At 44.0% G+C, this 25,329-nt stretch overlaps 1 protein-coding gene across 1 annotated transcript; it reads right to left on the reverse strand.

Moving 5' to 3' along the window:
- Positions 1 to 2,848: 2,848 nt before the first annotated feature.
- MANSC4 (MANSC domain containing 4) lies at positions 2,849 to 17,183 on the reverse strand. Its single transcript, XM_028728595.2, has 3 exons — positions 15,826 to 17,183; positions 5,891 to 6,025; positions 2,849 to 4,772 (listed from the first exon to the last, which is right to left on the reverse strand). Exons 1-3 carry the CDS (start codon positions 16,052 to 16,054, stop codon positions 4,087 to 4,089), a joined length of 1,050 nt encoding a protein of 349 aa, XP_028584428.2. The 5' UTR covers positions 16,055 to 17,183; the 3' UTR covers positions 2,849 to 4,086.
- Positions 17,184 to 25,329: the final 8,146 nt, after the last annotated feature.

Raw genomic sequence — 25,329 nt, forward strand, 5'->3', positions numbered from 1 at the left:
ATATATATTTAGAATAATATTTTATTAGGATTTTCCAAAAAGTTAACAACCAACAAAAATCACAAAAAACAGACAACAAACATCGAAAATCCAAACAGAAAAGCAAAAAAAAAAAAAGAAAAATACAAAAGAAAAAATTTAGCATAAAAAAGAACACTCTTTCATATTGATAACTTTCAAAACCTTATTCTCTTTACTTCTACCCGCCTTCCCTTCTTGTATTCTACTTTAAAAATTAGTTCAGCAAGATCATTGATTATTCATTTTAAACCTTTATCCCTCCCTTTATAGTCTATTTATCTTAATTGCTAGAAACCCCTTCATTTCGTTTTCAGAGCCCTCAGCATTCATAAATTTTACAGTATTTTTGTAGATAGACTTTAAACTTCTTCCAGTCCTCTTCCACCTGCTCCTCTCCTTGATCTCGGATTCTGCCAGTCATTTCTGCCAGTTCCATATAGTCTATTACTTGCATCTGCCATTCTTCCAAGGTGGGTAGGTCTTGCGTCTTCCAATGCTTTGCAATAAGTATTATTGCTGCTGCTGTAGCATACATGAAAAAGGTTCTATCCTTCTTTGGCACCAATTGGCCGACTATGCCCAGGAGAAAGGCCTCTGGTTTCTTCAGAAAAGTATACTTAAATACTTTTTTCAGTTCATTATAGATCATTTCCCAGAACACCTTAATCCTTGGGCACGTCCACCAAAGGTGAAAGAATGTTCCTTCAATTTCTTTACATTTCCAACACTTGCTGTCAGGCAAATGATAAATCTTTGCAAGCTTGACTGGTGTCATGTACCACCTATAAATCATTTTCATAATATCTTCTCTTAAGGCATTACATGCCGTAAATTTCATACCGGTGGTCCACAACCGTTCCCAGTCAGCAAACATAATATTATGACCAATGTCTTGTGCCCATTTTATCATAGCCGATTTAACCGTTTCATCCTCAGTATTCCATTTCAACAGCAAATCATACATTCTCGACAATATCTTAGCATTGGGTCGTTTAGAATATTTTTTCCTTGTTTTCCTCCTCTAAAAACTACGTGCGTGTTATGGTCGGGTGCGTGTTATAGAGCAAAAAATACGGTAGTTCCCTTTAAGTGAGAAACATGTAGTAATTTTCAAGTCCGTCCTCCAACGCCTTTCCCAATCACTCATTTGTATACTGTATTATGGCTCACATCCTTTGCCCATTTTATCATTACATACTTAATGTCTTCCTCTTTGGTTTCCCATTCCAACAGCAAATAACACATTTTCGACAGTAATTTTGTATCCTACATTTCTCTTTGAACTATTGATATTGTGTAGCTAAAACCTTTCTTTTTATCATTTTTAAATTTTTCATTTATTTGAAAATACTGTAATCAATCTGTTACCTTCTCTCTAATTTCCTCAAATTCTTTTAACTGTAATTGGTTATCCACTTCTGTTAACAGCTCTCTAAATGTTGGCCATTTAGTCCTCATATTTACCTTTTTTAAAGATACTGCTTCTACTGGGGATATCCATCCTGGTATTTTTTGTTCTATTAAATCTTTATATCTCTCCCATACCTTAAAAATCACACCTTTTATTATATGATTATGAAATCCTTTGTGGATTTTTGCTTTCTGATACCGTATATATGCATGCCAACCAAATCTATTATCATGCCCTTCCAAGTCTAACAGGTCTGTATTCTCTAATTTAATCCAATCCCGAATCCAGAAAATGCAGGTTACCTCAAAGTATAATTTTAAATCTGGTAGAGAGAAACCTCTTTCTTTAATGTCAGTAAGAAGTTTGTATTTTATTCTCGGTTTCTTCGCTTTCCAGATAAATCTTGGAATATGCTTTTGCCATTCTTTGAAGCAGCTCACATTGCTTATCACCGGGATTGACTTTAATAAGAGTAACATTTTTGGCAATACGTTCTTTTTAATTACTGAAATTCTTCCTAAAAGTGACAAATTCATCCTTCCCTAGATCTCTAAGTTCCTTTTTATTTCTTTCCAAACTCTTTCATAATTAGCTTTAAATATATTAATATTCTAAGCTGTCAACCATATTCCCAAATATTTAAATTTTTTGTGAACCTCTATTTCTAACTTCTGCTGAATCTTTTTCTTGTCTTGCTCTGAGACATTTTTCACTAAGTTTAGTTTTATTTTTATTTAGTTTTAAACCTGCCACCAGTCCAAAATCCTGTATTTTTTATAAGACTTTCGGAAATGTGCTGTTTGGATCTCCCACTGTTATTACAATATCATCTGCATACGCTTTCAGCTTGTATGCTTTATTTCCTACACTGACCAGCAGTGGCTCTCCAGCATTGTAGGTGGGGCTTTGTAGTGCTGGAATTGAACCTGTGAGCATCTGCATGGCTGCTAGCACTGAGCAATGGCCCTTCCCTTCCATCCTTACCGCTTGATCCCTGCTGCTTTAAAATTAACCAAACACACATATCTGAGAGCAGGACTTGTATGTATGTCTTGTCTTTGGATTTGAGGCCCTTCGAAGATAGTGTGCTGAGAATGCAAACTACCCTTAAGTAAGCAAAATTCCAGCTCTGGTTGCTTCAAACTTTTAAAAAGATTTTGCATGGACAAGGGCCATTTTCACATGGAGAAAATACTACAACCTAAATGTGGGACTGCTTTTGAAATGGCAATTATATCCTGCATTACCCTTCCCTACCACCACTTCCAATCACATGAAGAACAAGTTGCCTTGTACGCTGCGTTTTAACTACCACGATTCCACATAATAGACTGCCATTGGCTTGAACGGGGACATTTTCAGAATGTCAGCATACACACTAAAAAACATGCAGATGTAAAATTACTTGGGGGAGGGTTATGCTTTGATAAAGCTGCAGGATATTAAAGCTGCATACTAGTTCTGGTAGACATTGCATGTGCACTATGGAAAAGGTAGCGAAGCAGAGAAGAAACAGATAGTAAGTTGCTCCTTGGGCTGCAAGAGGCAAGTACTTCCGGCCTTGAGTATCACAGTTCCTCGTCTGCTTGCAAACATGAGAGTGTGAGAGTAGGGGCTGAAAAGGAGTTGTAGCCTGGAGACGTGTCCCATTCCCAGGTGGGGTGGGTGAGTGTGGTGCTGGGGTTTGTCACACACAGATAAAATACAACACCACAGTCTCTTACAATTGCAACATGGGGATAAGTGTGCAAAAGATTGGTGAACGTGCCCAAAGTGACATATAAATTCTAAGAATTACTTGATATTAGTGTTCATATTGAGTCTTGGTATCTTCTTTCTTTGGCGATCACTCGTAGCCGAGTAAGATTGTCTTCCATAAACACGGTTTTAACAATGAGTCAGTACTGCAATGAGGAACCTCTGGCCCATGCAACTAATCTGGCTGATGCATTTTCTCCAAATTGCATTCACCTGCCTGCCTAACACTTGGTGCTATATGTAAAACCAGGTGCGGGGCAGGTAAATACGTGGCTGAGATTGGCTGAGTTGCACTGAGCTCTTCTGCAAAGGAGTTTGTTCTTGGCATCAATCATCTGATGGGTGGTGAGAGACACCCCCTTTGCCTGTTTGCAGACAGGCATGGTATAGAATCGAACCTTGCCTGGAAAATGGACATTTTTTTCTTTAAGTCTAAGAGGGGAAACTCCCATTTGCAAAAAAGTTTGAATCCAAACCATCAGCAAACAGACTTCAAAGGGGCTACCACTCACTTTGAAGCTATCACCTAATGTCATAATGACATCAAGTAATTGACAGCTGGTGGCCCTAATGGCCTGTAAGGGTTGGTGGAGAAAGGAGACAGCTTGCATACTGGAAAAGTTTCCCGACCAGTCTATGTGGTTTTGTATGGAGAAAGGACACTTAATGAAAGGTGTATTTAAACCCTGTTAGAATTGAAGCATTATAATCAAGAAAAGCAGATGTATCTCCGATCTAGTTTAATGGCAAAGTACTCAAAATACCTATAATCAGTCCCAAACACATATCAATGAGTCTTCTGAGTGGAGATGTATAGGATTGCAGAGTTCCCTTTTCTTCTCTTACATATTCATCATCTAGCCTTCACTTTGTCTCTAGATTTGGAATATTTACCATTAAAAGCTATTTTTAACCATAGTGTATCTAATGAACCGTCTGGATTCACCTCTCCGTCTTGGTTTATACCGACCATTCCTCTTTCGATGGCACCCAGCTGCAAGAATAATAGTGCAACAGCAAATCACAGTCAAGGAAAGACAGAGTGCCACCGGAAGCAGCCAGCTCCCCCTTTCTACTTCCTCCCAAGCTGATTTCTGGTCTTCATTGTCTGATGTGGAATTCCTGCCACTGTATACCTTGGTTTCGTTCAAGTGTTTGCTGCTGTTCAGATGGGCTGGGCTGGGCATGTGTGATAATATCTTGATAGATGTAACGGCAGTGCTAGGAAGTGCAGTTGCATTGTCAGACATGGCTGTTGAACCATTCTTTTCTGAGATGTTTGCCACTTTAGTAAAATAGTCCTTCAGTGGTGCATCTGCAGGTCCTAAATATGTGCTGGATGGAGACCTGTGAACTGGGGCAGGTGCAGTACTTGTGTTGCTGCTGTTACTTACCAGCTCTTGGACCACTGTAGAAGATAAGGATTCAGGAAGAAGGTACATTGAACTGGTTGTTGAATTCTGGCATTTTTCTAAATTGGCAACCCTTGCACTTCCATGCACTTCCCATTTATTAAGAGAGGACCTGGTATTCATATCTTTGAAAGAGAGTTTCTCAAACACAAGAAGATCCGGATCAACCCCTGTCAAAGCAGAATCCAAGCACAAGTAAAGGCTTTAATGTCTGTGTCACCTAAATTCACCTGTGTTTCCTAACTATGGAAGCCTTCCTAGTTGCACATGATAACATGCCCATGAAGAGCATAGTGTATGAGTACTCTATTGGGCTCTGGCTTTACTGGGGGAGGGGTTGATTTTTAACATCTATACAAAGCCACTGGGAGCAGTCATTAGGGGATTTGGAGCTATGCAGGTGGAAATAGACCCACCCTGCCAAAGCTTGACATTCCTCCAAGGCACAGGAGCCTTGCCAGTAAATTTATCCTGCCTTACTAAAAAGCTTGACTGGTGGGTGTGGGAACTCATTGGGACAACTCCATAGCTTCTGTGGAGTTCTGGACTTCTTGCCCTAAACCTGGACTCCTTAAACTTTGACTGCTGCTTCTAGCTGCCTATTCCTACTAATTCCTGCCACCCAGTCCATACTGTTAGTCTGCCTCAATAAAGATCTCTTCAAAGGGGGTGTTTTGAGCAGCAGCCAGGACACCTGCCAGCTGAACCTATCTATGTGCAGTCTGTCTCCTCTTTATATTTCACTAACCTGCAGAAATCAGGTGGGCAAAAGTGCCCATGAAGATACAAAGCTATAGATTCAAAACAAAATGACTGAAGCATCTGCTAACCACCATTCCACCTTCACAACATTGCTTCAATGCAATGCTTTTCAATATTACTGTGCTAGCTGAAGTTACTGAAGGTGAAGAAAAGTCACTGGACATAGTTTCACACCCCTCTGCAAAGTGTCCCCAAAGTTCAGGTAGGATAGATTTGGTATGCTGCCAACCCCAACCTCACTCAAGAAATCCCATTAGAAGTTGTTACGAGGGAAGAAGCATCTCTCCTCATAGACACTGCAGACTGCCAAATCTATGTGAGGACGGGAACTGTCTCCATTTTTGCACTTAGCATTGTTATTCCATCCCTGGCAGGGAAATGGTTAAGAACTTCCCATCACTTTTCTACTCTAAATTTCCTTCTCCCAAATATGTTTTTTTATTATTATTATTTCTTTAATGTGTTACACACATTTGCAAGTGGCATGCAACCCTTTCTTCTTTGTGTGTGCATAATGATGCCTTACCTGGTGTGATGTTGTACAACACAACATTGATCCAAGGCCTCAGTATGCAGCTCTCCAACGCTGGGCAATAAACATGCAGGCAGTTAAGACTCTGATTATTGGTTTCACCATAGAAAACTGCCAAGTTACAGGAAACTAAAAACAGCAACAGAAGGAAGAAAAGCTTTGCATTGATTTCAGAATAAAGTTAAGGATACATATCATGCCTGTACATCGGGGGTTGTCAACCTGGTCCCTACCGCCCACTAGTGGCCATTTCAGGATTCTAGGTGGGCGGTAGGGGGTTCTACAGCACAAGCTGAATCCTCCTTCCATCGAGCACTGGGGGGCAGTAAGGAAATTTTATCATCCAGAAAGATGCTTTAGTGGGCAGTAGGTATAAAAAGGTTGACTATCCCTGCTATACATGAATACATCTCCTTTAGACTTGCCTGTGGGTGAAATAACCAGGCTTTTCTTCTGCCAGGGCTCACTGGGACTGTGTTCTGGCACCTCTCAGCTGGGCCCTGGAAGTGGAGGGAGAGACCTAACCAGACTCAGCAAAGCCTCACTGTACCTCCAGCTCATGAGGAGACCCTCCCTGGAGCTCAAAGGGGATATCCTCTACAGGCTCTGAAGAGGTGCAGGCAAGCCAGGGGCACAGTGGGGTTTTGCCGAGGCTCTACAACCTCCCAGGTAACAACTGACATGTGGGAAAGCTGTGCCTCAGCCGAGCAAGCCCCCATGCAACTCTGGCACACGGAAGCCGGAGAGATGTGGGGCAGGGGCTTGTTAAGTTGCTCTGCTGAGGGGCGAGCAGCCATGGGCCTCTAGCAGAGCAGTTTAAAGAAGTTGCCCACCTGTTGCTCAGCCGCCTTTGCACTGGTGGGCAGGCCGGCCGCCTTGTTCTCCCAGGAGGAAGAGAACACACACACACACACGTACCACGAAGGTGGCTGAGGCAGGACAAACCGAGTCTCACAGAGGCTGCCTCTGGCTCAAGAGAAGACGCCTCCCCCCAGCCCAAAGATACCCTCTTTGGGCTCTGGGGTCAATCTTCTGAGGGAGGTGTGTTCCAGCACCTTTTGGTGTAGAAAAAAAAGCACTGGACATAACCAGTCTAAGTCCAGCACACCAGCTACTCCTATCACACAGGCTGAGTCTTGAAGCAGAATCTATAGCTGACCATTTCTAGTTCAAAAAATCTGTGACCTGACAGAGTTGAAAATAAATAAATTGAACAACCTACACAGAAACTGTTGACAGCTAGCTCGGATATCAAAAAGTGAGTGAGGCTATTTTTCTAGTTAATTGGCAGCCCTATGTAGATGTATTTGTTCTTCTCTGACCCAGAAGCGTCAGTACATCCATAGCCAAATCTAAAATGTCCAAGTATGCAAGGCAGAATTTGGTATGCTGGCAGAGTTACTTATCAGGATATCTAAACATCTTTAAATGTGAGTTTTGTTGTGTGAGTTCAGTACTTGGGTAATGGATGAGCTCACTCCATTAGATCTGATTTCAATCAGCTCCTTTATCTTCCCAGCTCACATCTTGCTCCAGCTGTGTGACGTAGTACTGCTCTCTGTTAGAAAGCTCAGTTCCGAAACCTAACAATCCACGGCTGGAGAAAGACTTGGAAGACGGTTACAAATTATAGCCGCATTGCTAAGTTGGGTAATGACAGACAGCTGTCTCAATCTTTTATAAAGGGGGTACACCAAAAGGAAAAAAGCAGCAGGCAAAGCCAGCTAGGTGCAATGAGGATAATTTTATGAGTATTTCACAATGCATTTCAAATGCCATTTATCAGGCAAAATTGTTCAACAGTTAAATAGACACAACACTGCATCATCTTCCAGCACTCCAGTTCTTGAGCAGCAGTGAGGGGTGGAGCTGTGCACTGGGAAATGTGATTTACATTATGATTACACCTCCTTGCTTTGTCTGTTGCATGCCTCAACCTATTGAAAATTCAGTTTCGATTAGAAATGTAAGCATGTCTCAGGAGGAATGATGTGGCCATGAACTTTCAGGGTGGAAGTAAATTAACCCAAACACAGGATTGCCAGAGAAAAGGGCAGGTTTGTGTCTAGTCCCCTTCCCATAACTTGAAGTAATAAAATACAGCAAAAGTGATATTGTAGCATAGCTATCCGCTGATTCTCCTTGTTGGTTATCACAGAAAATGTGGTATATGTCAGCTCCTGTTGTAAATGTTTTTAAATTCTAATCATTTGTAATCAGTAGTGCTAGTTATTAACAAAATTTTCACAGTTAATTATCCAAACAAGAATCTTTAGGGTTCCAGTGTCATATAACTACAATGTTTGAATCTAATTAGTGCATGAATCTAATTAGTGCATGATAATAAGTCTGGCCCAACCCATAGCCGTGGACATGCCTTGGACCTGGTGTTTACCTCTATGGATGTTGGTGATCTGACACTAAGTAAAAGCAAAACGAAAGAAGTGCCATGGTCAGACCACTTCCTGGTGCAACTGGACTTCTCCGCGACCCTTCCCCTCTGCAGGGAGGTGGGACCGATTCGGATGGTCCGCCCCCTCCACTTAATGGATCCAAATGGTTTCCAGAGAGTGGTAGGGGATGCTTTATCCCATGTTGATGGCCTTTCAGCTGATTCCCTGGTGGCCCGCTGGAATGTGGAGTTAACCGGGGCTATTGACTGTTTGGCTCCAAAGCGCCCTCTCCGATTGCATGGAGCCCGGACAGCCCCGTGGTTTTCCACGGATCTGAGGGCAATGAAACAATTGTTGAGACGGCTAGAGCGCCGGTGGCGGATGACCCATTCTGAAGCTGACCGGACACGGGTTAGAGCTCAATGTCGAGCCTACCAAGTGGCGGTAGCAACGGCGAAGAAGACTTTCTTCACCGCCTCTATTGCATCTGCAGAAAACAGCAACAGGAGACTTTTTCAGGTGGTTCGCAATTTAGCAGAACCACCTGCTACATCGGGGCCCACTACGGGCCACATGATCTCCTGCAATGATTTTGCAAAGTTTTTTGCAGATAAAGTCACTCAGATTCGGAAAGAGGTAGACACCACCGTGGGAGCAGGGCCAGGGCGGGAGAGTGCTAGAGTCCTGTCTAGTCAAGTTGTGTGGGATCAATTCCAATCTGTTACCCCTGAGGATGTGGACAGTCTGCTTGGACGAGTGAAACCAACCACTTGTCTCCTTGATCCTTGCCCATCCTGGCTTATAAAAGCTAGCCAGGAAGGACTGGGCGATGGGCCTCGCGGGGTGGTGAATGCTTTTCTCTGTGAGGGAGCCTTCCCAGACCCGCTGAAAGAGGCGGTTATTAAACCGCTTCTTAAAAAAACATCTTTAGATGCGGCCACGATGGCCAACTATCGCCCAATCTCAAATCTTCCATTCTTGGGCAAGGTGATTGAGCAAGTGGTTGCTGGGAGTCATTTTGGACTCACAGCTGTCCATGGAGGCACAGGTCAAATCCGTGTCCAGGGCAGCTGTGTACCAGCTCCATCTGGTATGCAGGCTGAGACCCTATCTGCCTGCAGACTGCCTTGCCAGAGTGGTGCATGCTCTGGTTATCTCCCGCTTGGACTACTGCAATGCGCTCTACGTGGAGCTACCTTTGAAGGTGACCCGGAAACTACAACTAATCCAGAACGCGGCAGCCAGACTGGTGACTGGGAGCAGCCGCCGAGACCATATAACACCAGTATTGAAAGACCTACATTGGGTCCCAGTACATTTCTGAGCACAATTCAAAGTGTTGGTGCTGACCTTTAAAGCCCTAAACGGCCTCGGTCCAGTATATCTGAAGGAGCATCTCCACCCCCATCGTTCTACCCAGACACTGAGGTCCAGCACCGAGGGCCTTCTGGCGGTTCCCTCACTGCGAGAGTCCAAGTTACAGGGAACCAGGCAGAGGGCCTTCTCGGTAGTGGCGCCTTCCCTGTGGAACACCCTCCCACCAGATGTCAAAGAGAACAACAACTACCAGGCTTTTAGAAGACATCTGAAGGCAGCCCTGTTTCGGGAAGCTTTTAATGTTTGATGTATTATAGTATTTTAATATTCTTTTGGAAGCTGCCCAGAGTGGCTGGGGAAGCCCAGCCAGATGGGTGGGGTATAAATAATAAATTATGATGATGATGATGATGATGATGATGATGATGATGAAGGGGTTAAGCTATAGAGTAAGCTATGTTGCCATGTTGGCATATGTCACCACTTCCCACCTTGGGTCAACAATGATTTGAATGTGCTATAAACATGCAATACCAGATGGCGCCAGAGAGCAGAAAATTTTTATACACTTTTTCCATAGGGTTTTTTTTTCCCTTATACCACTCTAATTTCTGACTTATTTATAGTGTCCCCCCTCCCCGTGTGTAGATCCACCCCCGGTCTTCGTTATCTTTTTCACTCTCCATGTGGACTTCAGTATGTAAGGAGCTCTGTGCTGGTTGCTCCAGCACATGTCTTTAACCAGCCTTTTTCGTTTCAGACCAGAATAGAGTCTGCAACTAGCATTTTCCCCCTATACCAATAGTTTATAAACTTTTTTCTTTTGTAGCTAACCAGTGTTTTGACTGCCTATGCATCTTTTCTGATTGCTGTATGGAGAAGTACATGACTCTGACCTCTGAAGAGTTTATGCTATGGACATGGGATAGCTTGGAAAGCCCATATAAAAAGGGATATTTTGGGACACACTGATAATAATAATTATTGATGATGATGATAATTTATTTATTATTTATACCCCGTCCATCTGGCTGGGTTTCTCCAACCATTCTGGGCGGCTCCCAATCAAATATTAAAAACACAACACAGCATTAAACATTAAAAATGTCCCTAAACAGGGCTGCCTTCAGATGTCTTTTAAAAGTAGGATAGTTCCTTGACATCTGATGGGAGGGCGTTCCACAGGACAGGCGCCACTCCTGAGAAGGCCCTCTGCCTGGTTCCCTGTAACTTGGCTTCTCACAGGGAGGGAACCACCAGAAGGCCCTCGGAGCTGGACCTCCGTGTCTGGGAAGAATAATGGGGGTGTCTCCTTCAGGAATACTGGGCCAAGGCCATTTAGGGCTTTAAAGGTCAGCACCAACACTTTGAATTGTGCTCGGAAATGTACTGGGAGTCAATGTAGGTCTTTCAGCATCAGTGTTATATGGTATTGGCAGCCATTCCCAGTCGCCATCTAACTGCCACATTCTGGATTAGTTGCAGTTTCCGGGTCACCTTCAAAGGTAGCCCCACATAGAGCGCATTGCAATAGTCCAAGCGGGAGATAACTAGAGCATGCACCACTCTGGCGAGACAGTCTGCGGGCAGATAGGGTCTCAGCCTGCATACCAGATGGAGCTGATAAGCAGCTGCCCTGGACGCAGAATTGACCTGCGCCTCCATGGACAGCTGTGAGTCCAGAATGACTCCCAGGCTGCGCACCTGGTCCTTCAGGGGCACAGTTACAGGACCAGGGAGTCCTCCGCACCTGCCCGCCTCCTGTCCCCCCAAAACAGTACTTCTGTCTTGTCAGGATTCAACCTCAATCTGTTAGCCGCCATCCATCCTCCAACCACCTCCAGACACTCACACAGGACCTTCACCCCCTTCACTGGTTCTGATTTGAAAGAGAGGTAGAGCTGGGTATCATCCGCATATTGATGAACACCCTACCCAAACCCCCTGCTGATCTCTCCCAGTGGCTGCATGTAGATGCTAAAAAGCATGGGGGGGGGAGGACAGAACCCTGAGGCACCCCACAAGTGAAAGCCCAGGGGCCTGAACACTCATGCCCCACCACTACTTGGAACCACTGTATAACAGTGCCCCCAGCTCCCAGCCCCTCTAGACAGTCCAGAAGGATGTAGTGGTCGATGGCATCAAAGGCTGCTGAGAGGTCCAGCAGAACTAGGAAACTGAAGGGCACATTTTACAGCCTATATTTTCATGCTTTGCTTTGTTGCATGTTTTGTGCTGGTAAATCTCTACTGTGTTTGCCTTGGGTCTTGACAGAATCTTCTTATATTTGTATTATTTATTGCCATTAGCACTATAATGTTTGCATTAAGGATCAATTCAGAAATGTAACTAGAAATTTGAAAACAACAACTGAAGGCCAAGTTATGGTTCATAGCTCCAGTGAAAGAACAAAGAATGGCACTAGATTAGATGTATTCTTCTTTACTTTCAAATGAAATGTATTAATTCCAAGTTTTAGATCCATTATTTATAGGAAGAGGATGATAATTTGACAGCTCACAGACAACAGTGTGAATTTTGGCCCTAATATTTTAGTATTTCTTCAATATGAAAGGTGGCAACATGGGTCAGTGGGCATCTTGCAAGGAGAACAATACACTTGGCACGCAGAGACTCTTTGTAACCTTCTATGGATCTCCTATCACTTAGAGCCAGGCTCTCATGACAAGAAGGCCGTAAGTGGACAGAGTGCCTGAAGAACTATGGATGGAGGCTCGTAACATTATACAGGAGGCAGCAACGAAAACCATCCCAATGAAAAGGAAATGCAAGAAAGCAAAGTGGCTGTCCAACGAGGCCTTACAAATAGCGGAGGAGAGAAGGCAAGCAAAATGCGAGGGAGATAGTGAAAGATACAGGAAATTGAATGCAGATTTCCAAAAAATAGCAAGGAGAGACAAGAAGGCCTTCTTAAACGAGCAATGCAAAGAAATAGAGGAAAACAACAGAATGGGAAGAACCAGAGAAGAACCATATGTTCAAGAAAATTTAAGATATGAAAGGAAAATTTCGTACAAAGATTACCATAATAAAGGACAAAAGTGGTAAGGACCTAACAGAAGCAGAAGACATCAAGAAGAGGTGGCAAGAATACACAGAGGAATTATACCAGAAAGATATGGATGTCTCGTACACCCCAGGTAGTGTGGTTGCTGACCTTGAACCAGACATCCTGGAGAGTGAAGTCAAAAAGGCCTTAGAAAGCACTGCTAATAACAAGGCCAGTGGAAGTGATGGTATTCCAGCTGAACTATTTAAAATTTTAAACAATGATGCTGTCAAGGTGCTACACTCAATATGCCAGCAAATTTGGAAAACGCAGCAGTGGCCAGAGGATTGGAGAAGATCAGTCTACATCCCAATCCCTAAGAAGGGCAGTGCCAAAGAATGCTCCAACTACCGCACAATTGCACTCATTTCACACGCTAGCAAGTTTATGCTTAAAATTCTACAAGGCAGGCTTAAGCAGTATGTGGACTGAGAACTTCCAGAAGTGCAAGCTGGATTTCGAAGGGGCAGAGGAACCAGAGACCAAATTGCAAACATGCGCTGGATTATGGAGAAAGCTAGAGAGTTCCAGAAAGACATCTACTTCTGCTTCATTGACTATGCAAAAGCCTTTGACTGTGTTGACCACAGCAAACTATGGCAAGTTCTGAAAGAAATGGGAGTGCCTGATCACCTCATCTGTCTCCTGAGAAATCTCTATGTGGGACAAGAAGCTACAGTTAGAACTGGATACGGAACAACCGATTGGTTCAAAATTGGGAAAGGAGTACAACAAGGCTGTATATTGTCTCCCTGCTTATTTAACTTATATGCAGAATTCATCATGCGAAAGGCTGGGCTGGATGAATCCCTAGCCGGAATTAAGATTGCCAGAAGAAATATCAACAACCTCAGATATGCAGATGACACAAGCTTGATGGCAGAAAGTGAGGAGGAATTAAAGAACCTTTTAATGAGGGTGAAAGAGGAGAGCGCAAAATATGGTCTGAAGCTTCACATCAAAAAAATGAAGATCATGGCCACTGGTCCCATCACCTTCTGGCAAATAGAAGGGGAAGAAATGGAGGCAGTGAGAGATTGTACTTTCTTGGGCTCCATGATCACTGCAGATAGTGACAGCAGTTACGAAATTAAAAGACTTCTTGGAAGAAAAGCCATGACAAACCTAGACAGCATCTTAAAAAGCAGAGACATCACCTTGCCAATAAAGTTAAAGCTATGGTTTTCCCAGTAGTGATGTATGGAAGTGAGAGCTGGACCATCAAGAAGGCTGATTGCCGAAGAATTGATGCTTTTGAATTATGGTGCTAGAGGAGACTCTTGAGAGTCCCATGGACTGCAAGAAGATCAAACCTATCCATTCTGAAGGAAATCAGCTCTGAGTGCTCACTGGAAGGACAGATCCTGAAGCTGAGGCTCCAATACTTTGGCCACCTCATGAGAAGAGAAGACTCCCTGGAAAAGACCGTGATGTTGGGAAAGATGGAGGGCACAAGAAGAAGGGGACGACAGAGGACAAGATGGTTGGACAGTGTTCTCGAAGCTACGAACATGAATTTGACCCAACTGCGGGAGGCAGTGGAAGACAGGAGTGCCTGGCCGGCCTGCTCTGGTCCATGGGGTCACGAAGAGTCGGACATGACTAAACCAGTGTTTCCCAACCTTTTTTGGGCAAAGGCACACTTGATTGATGAAAAAAATCTCGAGGCACACCACCATTACAGCCCCGTGACGTCAGCGCGCAGCGTCATGCCGGGAGGGACGCACGAAAGTGTAAGTTTCAATTTTTTCCCCTCCCCCTTGCCGGGGAACCTCCAAGCTTTGGGGGTGGGGGGGGGAGGAGGCAGCAAAGCGAGGGACTGAGGGACTCCTCCAACTCCTCCTCCTGCTCGTCCACGGCCGGGTAGAGCCGCTTGAGGCGCCGCTTGAGCTCCTTCTCCTGCTCGCTCAGGGCCGGGTTGCCGCCGTGAGGGAAGGGCGCCGGGGCGCTGCTGCTGCCGCCGCCGCTCCCGGCAGGCATGGGCCCAGCTGAGGCGGCGGCGGCTGTTGTGGTGGTGGCGGCGATAGCGGGCGGAGGAGGGGGCGGCGGGGCCGAGGTGGCCGGCGGCGGCGGGGGAGGCGGCGGGTGGAGCAGGAGGGCGGCCGAGGCCGGTGAGGGAGTAGGGTTGCCCGGGGCTTGAGGAGCCGTCGCCGGGAGTTGCTGCTGCTGTTGCTGCTGCTGCTGCCCGGACATGCCGGCCTCCTCCTCGTCCGCTGTCTCGCGCTCCTCCCTTTTGCGCGCGCTGCCCCGCCGCCGCCCCATTGGCCGGGTCCTGTCAGCTGATCCTGTGTTATTTCCTGTGTGTGTGTGTGAGGGGAGAATGGAGAGAGAAACCTCGGCACCACCACCGCGGAGCCGCCCCCGGCTCGCCGCGGATCCTCGCCGCCGCCGCCCCGCCTCTCGCCGCCCGACTCGCCCGCCTCCCTCCCACGGCACACCAGGCAAGGTCTCGCGGCACACTAGTGTGCCGCGGAACACCGGTTGGGAAACACTGGACTAAACGACTAAACAACAACAAGCAACCACTCATTTATGTCAGAGAAAGCAAAGGTTCTCTGACACCCAAGGACACAATTCAAGTGGGCCTCTATTAAGCTCCTATTTACATCTTTCTTCTGCATAGCCTCATTCTGCGTTCTGTTTCTTTGTCACTGTTGTCTTGAGGGTGACAGAATGCTTTTATACTTGCATGTATGCATGCATAGGGACGCGGGTGGCGCTGTGGTCTAAACCACAGAGCCTGGGGCTTGCCAATCAGAAGGTCCGTGTTTTGAATCCCCACGACGGGGTGAGCTCCCATTGCTCAGTCCCTGCTCCTGCCAACATAGCAGTTCAAAAGCACATCAAAGTGCAAGTAGATAAATCGGTACCACTCCGGCGGGAAAGTAAACGGCATTTCCACTGTTCTGGTTCGCCAAAAGCGGCTTAGTCATGCTGGCCACATGACCCAGAAGCTGTACACTGGTTCCCTTAGCTAGGAAAGAAAGATGAGCACCACAACCTCAGAGTCATTTGCGACTGGACCCTTTACCTTTGCCTTTATGCATGCATAGTTACAAATCATACACCTTCATCAGCTGAACAGTTAATGTTTTGTTTTTAACATGGACTGCTTTGATCTTTTACAGAGGAAGAAAATGAATTCTTACCATTCTTTAGGAGGCAGCAGGTCCGGCTGCATTGTTGGGCTGTAGCTTCTGTGTAGACTTTGAGAATGTAGGCCCCTCTTCTCTGTGAACGCTCCAGATCAACTGTAAGGCCCGGGAATCGTCGAATCCAACAATTCTTATAATAAGTGGTGGGTGAGCAAATGCAGTCTGATCTCCACGCCCAGCCCAAAAGCAGAAAGACTTCCGACACAGCCATCAGCAGAAACATCTCAGTAAAAGGTTTTTCTCCAAAGTAGAAACATTGTCCACCAGAGAACCTATTGTGATGTGTCAATGCTGCTGGGCTAAACAATCTTCTCACAGATTATGGTCATGGTCTTCCAGAGTAAAACTATGCTGTCATGACAAAGCCATTTTGAAGCATATAGAGTGGGTTTTTTCATCATCTCTGGGCTGCAGTTTGTGGAGCAATGAAAGACACTCTGAAGCTGGCCAGATTTATCTCTTCCCACTGTTCACACTGTGGTTGAGCTCTTAAAATTGTGCCCCATGATCTTGATTTGGTTGTGCTTAGTGTGTTTAGGCCTGGTAGAACAATGGGTAGTGTAATAAAAATTTCAGTCTTTGTTACTGCTGTGCTAGAAAAGAATGTTACTTTTCTCTCTGAAAATGAACTGATCACTGCATTTGTATTTACTTTGAACCTCCATAACAAGAAGCTAGTAATTTATTAACCAAACCCTACTGCTCGACATTACTCTGGCCGCACTTAGCTGTGTGAACTTGGGACTGCAACCCCTAGCACTTATCAAATGTTAAGTCCCATCAAACACAATGGCATTTACTTCCAAGTAAATATGCACAGGATCAGGCTGCACTTTTCACTAAATCCTATGGGATTTCAGTGTGTGCCTAACATGTGTGTTGGCATAGGAATACAGGATTGCAACCTCAGGATATATATTTTTAAGTGATAAATAAATGTCCCTTTAATTCCATTAGTCATTTTTCAAATATCCAATAGTTTGTGGGATGTAATCCATTGGTGCAGTCAAATGCAACATTCCTTATTTCCCTAGAGTGGGCACAGGCAGGGGGACATCCAGTCAGGGTAACGTCCTCTTCCACTGGTCTGGAGCGTCCTCCCCCTGCATGTGACCTGGGAGATGGACGTGGCTCTGGCTGACTCCACAAAAGAGCCGAGTCATGCAGCCATTTTCTCAGTTTTGTTCCAGTGTTGTCTTGTTCTCTCTTTTGCTGCCATGCTGCTCTCCTGCAGCCATTTTGTTATCTTAATGTAACTTTTATTGTCTGCTGGCTCTCAGCCAGCAGCACATGAGCTCAGTCTCCCTAGGACAGGCATGGCCAAACCTGGTCCTCCAGCTGTTTTGGGACTACAACTCCCATCATCCCTAGCTAACATGATGGGAGTTGTAGTCCCAAAACAGCTGGAGGGCCAAGTTTGGCCATGCCTGCCCTAGGAGATGAACTCAGTTTCTATGTGTAACCACTAAGTAAAGCCTGTCTTTCAGAGATCATATTGTGAACTGAAATGTGAGTAATTCTTTTGTTACTTTAGGCACCAGGAAAAAATCTTAACTAAAAGATTCAAATGAATCTGCAAACAAGCTTCCAGCTATATTGAGGGGAATCTGCTCTGCTACATCACTCACTAGCATGAGTGAAGGAAGGATAATACTTTTTCAATATATCCTCTCCTACTACCCTTAACATTCCCACATAGTTAAGATGGAAGAGAAAGAGAAAGTAGATGATATTATTACAACTATTATTTTTGTTTACTACTGCTGCTAATACTACAACAAAATAAGAGGGGACTCACAACAAAAGGTTGCAGTACAGTGGTACCTCGGTGTATGAACTTAATCCGTTCTGGAAGTCCGTTCTTAAACCGAAACCACTCTTAAACCGAGGCGTGCTTTCCCTAATGAGGCCTCCCGCCACTGGTGCCCTTCCACTAGACTGAGGCAAAGTTCGCAATCCGGAACACCACCTCCAGTTTTGCAGAGTTCGTAAACCGAATAGTTTGTAAACAGGGCTGTTCTTAAACCGAGGTACCACAGTATAACCCTAGCTCCTAAAAGTTGTTCTCCTGTGCAGGATGCTAACCAACTTGGAACAAGTAACATGCAGCATGTTCAGAGCTCACAAAGCAGAGGAGGTTCCAGGAAGGGGAAATGGAACCTTTTTTCTTTTCTTTCCCCCTCTCCTGAAACTTTTCCCCATTTTATTTTATGGCACTAAAGAGCTTAGATTTGGTGTCAGGATAGTCATGAAAAGAGGGCAGGCCTCCTGCGCCTTTCATAGGTGTGTACAAGAGGGAATTTCAGAAGCTGCCTCCTGCAGGCCAAGCTACCCCTAGAGCTTCTCAGTTTAGCTTCTTAGAGGACAAAGGAAGCTGCACTCCGCACTTGAAATAACTCTTTCCTTAGCTGACTGCCCTTTCCTTACCATTCTCATAGCTATCGTGAAACTCTTAGAAGGCAGATGGTACTCCCTTTTTGCTAATGCTAAGCTTGCTATTCAAAGATCCTTTGGCTAACATTCAGGATGGGGATGGCACAGGTCCTTCCAGGTCCCCGTAGCTAAACAGAACAAGACAAGTTTTTTTTCCTTTTAAAAACTATTTGGGATACAGCACCTGGTTACTGCAGATGTTATACAGATAATTAAAAATAACTTGTGTGATCTAAAACAAAAACTGAACATGTGAAGAGTTGGTAGTATGATGAGAATTAAAGTTTGATATAAATAATGTTGCATTGTTTCCAGGTTCAGTGCACTTCCTTGTGGTGGATGCCTCTCTTCTGGTTTGGCAACAAAAACGAAGCATTTCAGTTACACTCCCACACTCCTTATGCATTGTAATTTGTGTGCATAACCTTACGTGGAAAGAAACTACACTGAAAGAACCCCGCCATGGTTCAATGTCTGGATAAGATATAAAGAATTACTTGAAAATAAAACCCCAAGGTGGTTGTCACCGATGGAAGCAAAGGCTCAGAAAAAGTCCAATATGGAGGCCAAGTGGCCGAAATATTGGGAAATTTTGGAGCAAGAAGGAGACAAATTGAAATTGCAGAGTTTTGAGAAATTAAAAGATAAAGTGCGAGACTGGCTTCACTATTATCAATTAAGAGAGGCTTATAATTTGGACAAAAAAATTGGCTTCCAGGTGGAAAAATCAAAGCTGGAAACAGAACTGTTAGAACCCAAAACAAAGATACTTTCAAGAATGTATAACTTGTTGTTAAAATGGAACACTCAGGACGAGATGGTTAAATCTGCTATGATTAAATGGGCACAAGATGTTGGTCATAATATTATGTTTGCTGACTGGGAACAGTTGTGGACCACAGGTATGAAATTTACGGCATGCAATGCCCTAAGAGAGAATATTATGAAAATGATATACAGATGGTACATGACCCCAGTCAAGCTTGCAAAAATCTATCATTTGCCCGATAATAAATGTTGGAAATGTAAAGAAACTGAAGGTACATTCTTTCACCTTTGGTGGACGTGCCCAAGGATTAAGGCTTTCTGGGAGATGATCTATAATGAAATGAAAAAGGTACCATATTTTTCTCTCTATTACACGCAGATTTTTTCTCCTAAAAAGGAAGGGGAAATGTCTGTGCGTGTTATTGAGCGAATGTGGGGGGGGGGGTCCCTGGAGCCGATTAGGGGAGCGCAGGAACAAAAATCAGCAAAAATCAAATCGTGCTTTGCGTCGGAGAGGGAAACCTGAAAAGAGGAAGTTGCTGCTTTCCTGCATTCTGCCTCAGGGTCTTACTGCCCACCCTCCTCTGTTTCGTTGCTGTGTTTGCTCAAACGGAACAAAGAGCAGGCAAATCCCCTCCCCTCCAGGCAAGCAGAGGGGAAAGCAGAGGTCTTTCCTTCTAATTCCTCTCCGTGCTCCTCGCAGGCAGCCAGAAAACATGCAGGAGAGAGAGAGCTGGCTTCGGTTTGGGGAAACTTTTGCCTTTCTTTCCTCCCTCCAGTTAAATCCCTCTCCTGCATTCTTAGCCAGCTGCTTCTCTGCACACCCCTCTCGTGCTCCTTTTCCCTTCTGTGTTTTTCCTTCCCTCCCCACTTAAAATGTAGTTTCAAAGCATGGATCCACATGGATCCTCAGGATCTTTGGATTGGGCCACCCCAAATTTACCATCAGATCACATAGCAGCCTGCCCCCCAAAAATCACACACCCACTGTTGCCTGGGGCTGCAATGGTGCAAAAACGTGATTAAAAAGCATGGATCCACATGGATCCTCAGGATCTTTGGATTGGGCCACCCCAAATTCACCATCAGATCACATAGCAGCCTGCCCCCCCAAAATCACACACCCACTGTTGCCTGGGGCTGCAATGGTGCAAAAGCGTGGTTAAAAAGCATGGATCCACATGGATCCTCAGGATCTTTGGATTGGGCCACCCCAAATTCACCATCAGATCACATAGCAGCCTGCCCCCCAAAAATCACACACCCACTGTTGACTGGGGCTGCAATGGTCCAAAAATGTGGTTAAAAAGCATGGATCCACATGGATCCTCAGGATCTTTGCATTGAGCTACCCCAAATTCACCATCAGATCACATGTCTGTGGCCACAGCATGAAGCACAAAAATGATACACCCACTGTTTCATTCAGAATTTTTTCCCTTGTTTTCCTCCTCTAAAAACGATGTGCGTGTTATGGTCAGGTGCGTGTTATAGAGCGAAAAATACGGTATTTAAATATACCTTCCTGAAGAAACCAGAGGCCTTTCTCCTGGGCATAGTCGGCCAATTGGTGCCAAAGAAGGACAGAACTTTCTTTATGTACGCAACAACAGCAGCAAGAATACTTATTGCAAAGTATTGGAAGACACAAGATTTACCCACCCTGGAAGAGTGGCAGATGAAGGTGATGGACTATATGGAATTGGCGGAAATGACTGGCAGAATCCGAGACCAGGGAGAAGAGTTGGTGGAAGAAGATTGGAAGAAATTTAAAGACTATTTGCAGAACTATTGTAAAATTAATGAATGTTAAAATGATGTTGGATTGAAAATAAGTGGTATTGGTAACAAGGCTAATAAGAATATGCAAATATGGATTGATAATGGATGAAAATAAATAGTTATAATAGGTTAAGAGATAGAGTTAAGATAAATGAAAGAGGGTAAGGATTTGCTGAATTGATTATGTAAATAGGAATACAAAAAAGGGGAGGTGTGAGGAGGTCAAGGAAACAAGCAAACAAGCTTAAAGACATCGGAAAATGGATTTATTTTTTAAATTTTCTCTTGGTTATTGTTTTTTTGTATTTGGTGTTCTTTTTTCTTTTTTTCTTTCTATGTATTTTTTGGCAATTCTTGTATTTTTCTCTTTGTTTTTTTCCTTTTCTATGTTTTCTTTTTATTCTGTATTCCTTTTATTCTGTAAACTTGGGTTTTTTGTAAAATGCTAATAAATATCTTATATATATAAAAAAAGAAACTACATTTCCTGCCATAAACATAGCAGCTGTTCCATGTTTAGCCTGCCATCCATGCTTTCTCCATGGGACTCCATTCTGTTCCCCCTCCCGCCCAGTTTTCTATTCCCAAGAAACAGTCAGGTCTCATTCTGCAGCCACTGAACACACCCAAACCTCAATGAGATGTTTGGGGAGTGTAGCCCCCACAGCCCCAAGCAGTCCTTAGATTCTGATATCTGTAGAAATTTTGAGGGGTGACTTAAAAGGTAAAATGGTACAAGTAAGTCTCGCTTCTAAAAAGGAAAAAAAATGTTTGCTTGTAATACCAAAATGATTTTTATAAATATATCTATAGTCTCCCTATTTTTTAGTAACAATTGCTTCTGCTGCAATTAATTTGTTAGGTAAAATTCCAAATCTGAATAATTATTATCTGGTAAGTAATTATGGGTAGTTATCCATAGTGGCTGATCCCAGCATTCAGTTTTGATTTTCACTTTTAATTATTATAGGATTGCATGCATTTTAATTTACACTACATTGTTGTAGCTGTTGTTGCTGGGATCCCTCTGTCTTGAGAGACAATGGAGTGAGCCTCCGAGGGTGAAATCAAACCACTGCATTTGCAGCACTGAAGTGGCCTCCCCAGGCACAAGGCTGAACATGGAGATCCTGGTCTGCCCAGCCTGGCTGATGGGGTCCAAAGGAAAGCAGAGCGATACATTTAGCACCAGTTTGGCTACAGGAGTTGCCAGAAGGAGGCGTACAAGGTGCCATCCAGCTGTTGCCTTAGAGACTCCATACCCATTTGTGTACGGTTTACTCCTTAGTATTGTCTTCTCCTGAAGATATCCCGCAAGGCAGCGGAGGTTTAGGATGAAAGTTTCCCTTCTAGATGGGCTACCTTCCCATCTGCCCTTATTCTTGGAAGTAAGTCCCACTGAACAAGGGACTTCCAGATACGTAACAGAACTTAACTTTTGGGAACCTGGTTATTGCAGAATAAATTATTACATGGCACAACAAGCAACAAGGAACCTTATTTTGTTGTTGTTCTAGTTAGCTGATTTCTGCTTTTTAAAAATTTATGTGGCATATATTTTAAATTGTTTTTTAATGTATATACTCTTGTAAACCATTGTGTTATTTTTGTGACTAGCAGTGCATATTCTAAATAAATGTCTACTCAGAAGTAAGTCCCATTAAGTTCAGTGTGGCTGTGGGAACATCCATACTGGAGCAAACTAAGGCCCGGGGGTTGGATCCAGCCCAATCACCTTCTACATCCAGCGGTCTGGGAATTGGTGTGTATTTACATGAGTAGAATGTGCCCTTTTATTTAAAATGCGTCTCTGGGTTATTTGTGGGACATAGAAATTTGTTCATCCCCTCCCCCCCCCCCCAAAAAAAATTTAGTTCGGCCCTCCACAAAGTCTGAGGGACAGTGGACCGGCCCCCTGCTGAAAACGTTTGCTGACCCCTGTCCCAGACTTTCCCCCTTTTAAATGCAGGTTTGTTTGTTTTTTATCCTGGCTCTTTCAGACTTTCTGAGGATTAGAAAAACCTCACTTGAAAGGGGAAATTGTAAAGTTTGTGATAGTGAACATGTAGCATGGACAGTAATGGGGAGAGAGGATTCTGTGAATCTACATTTTGCTCCAGTGTAGACAACCCCCAGTCAATCATCATATATCCCAGCTGCAGCCTCTTTCTATGGATCATGCTTATCTCATTACCTCTTCTAAGAAGATTTGATACCAGATTTCTCTCATAATTCTCCCTGTTCCTCTCCAGACCTTGAATTCTCAATCAGCTTAAGTAGACGCTCTGATACAAATCTTCCGTGTGAGGAATATTTTTGCCTGAAATTTGATATTTTATATCCTAGTATCCTAGACAGAAGAATTAAAAACACAAATATGGCTATAGCAAAACTTACCAGAAGCAAGCACTGTATCGGTTTTCTTACCTGCACTCTGTAGAAGTGACTGTAACTCCAAGAGGAAAAAGCAGGAGGACAGAATTTGTTGGCAGGCAGGATAGCTAGGATTATGCTGTGTGCAAAAAGGACTATTTCTAAACCCATGAATAACTCTCCATTGACAGATATGAAACTTGCTTTAATGCTAGCTATGGATTTATTTTTTAAATGCCTGCTTGAAAGCAGCAAGTCTATTTTAAATTGCTAGCAAGCTCTCTGGTGAATAGTCTTGCACACTCTCCCTACCTGCCTGAGCAGACAATAGCAGAATGACTCTCCTTTGAGAGCCAGTGCCTGGCTGTTAACCCCTTTCCTGCCAAAGACAAGGGAAACCATGTCAACCTGATACTGGCCAATTAAGGCCATATATTGACCCAATGTATTGGTTCTTTGTTCCTGAGGTCTGGCAGACAGAGAACCCTTTACCTTGTTTCAGTCTGGCTTCAGGTCAAACCAGAACTGACAGGGCCATAGCGGGGCTGAGGGGTGAGCAAGAAGGGGCTCAACTTTTTCCTTTGGGAATATTTTCCCTGATGAAAATCACATATAAAGCTACTGTTTCCCTCAGCAGGTAAAGTATGTATATGCACAGGCTTTTGTTTCCATAATCAACAAGAGAATTCACAATCCTGATCTGAATTCTCTCTGCCCCCTGCATTCATTAGAAAAACAGAGATGCAGCCACGCATCTCCACATCCGCATGGGACTTCAGGCTTCAAGTACCAAGGATGCAGTGGCAATGCTGATATTCAAAGACCTGATCATACAGAAACGGGGCCCCTCAGTTTAAAGGGATTTACTTCCAACTAAATGTCCATGTCTAGTTGTGTGGGTTGGGCTTCAGAATTCAGAAGAATTCTGCTGTTACACCCAGATTTTGCTTGTGTGCTTCCCACAGGCTTCTGGTTGGGCCCTGTGAGAAGATGGGCACAGGGTCTGATTCAGCAGTGCTCTTCTTAGGCATCATTTTTTATTATGTATACACATAATTTAATTGTGTAGATTTGTCTTTAAAAGTTTTGCTGATTTATCTGTGTTTCATTGATAATTTTATTATGTACACCACTTAGAGAATATTTTGATTAAGAGATTTATACAGTTTTCTATATAAAATAAATGATCTAATTTTTGTATACAGTGGTACCTTGGGTTACATACGCTTCAGGTTACATACGCTTCAGGTTACAGACTCTGCTAACCCAGAAATAGTACCTCGGGTTAAGAACTTTGCTTCAGGATGAGAACAGAAATCGCGCTGCGGCGCTGCAGGAGGCCCCATTAGCTAAAGTGTGCTTCAGGTTAAGAACAGTTTCAGGTTAAGAATGAACCTCCGGAACGAATTAAGTTCTTAACCCGAGGCACCACTGCATTATGTTTTTCTAGACAAAGGGAAGTTTGTGACACAGGGCATAATTAGGTTAAGAAACTAGTCACCACAAGCTACACAAGCCTCCATGTCCCATGGCAGTCTATGCCTGAACTGTAGATGTTTCCAGAAGCCACTGTCTTATTGTTGGACTGGATGAACTTGGCCTGATCAAGCAGTGTAATTGTGAACTAAGGTTATGCTGTAAACTACAACCCATCTTGGCAACGCAATAGCATATTGCAGAGAGGGCAGAGAGAGCCGTGATATGCAATAAGACACCATTCTGTGCTTCACAGAACAAAAAGCCCTCACACTGCATGACCTTAATGGAATGAGCCCATACAGAAGAAGTTTTCTACCCACCTGACCCTGGTTTTAGACTGCTAGGGAGCCCTCTTCACCTGAGGCAGCACAAAGAAATTCCATTCTGCAGCCTTTTACTTGCTACACCAAACAGATTGAATGTCACGGCCACAATCTGGGAACACATCCTGCCTTTCTGTGCCTTGGTGAGCGCGGAGCTCCTTGATCCGTGCAGAATACCTACTGTGAAAAGAAGCTGGCTGGGCTCTTGCCCCCTGGAAATACCTGAGAACAGACCTGCAAACTTTTTGAACGGCCGTAACGAAAGACAAATATTGAGCAAGGCACAGATAGGTCAAGTGCTGTGTAACAAATAAAAGCATAATTGTGGCCACGCGTGTAG

This window comes from Podarcis muralis, chromosome 6 (genome assembly GCF_964188315.1).
Source record: "Podarcis muralis chromosome 6, rPodMur119.hap1.1, whole genome shotgun sequence".
NCBI lineage: Eukaryota > Metazoa > Chordata > Lepidosauria > Squamata > Lacertidae > Podarcis > Podarcis muralis.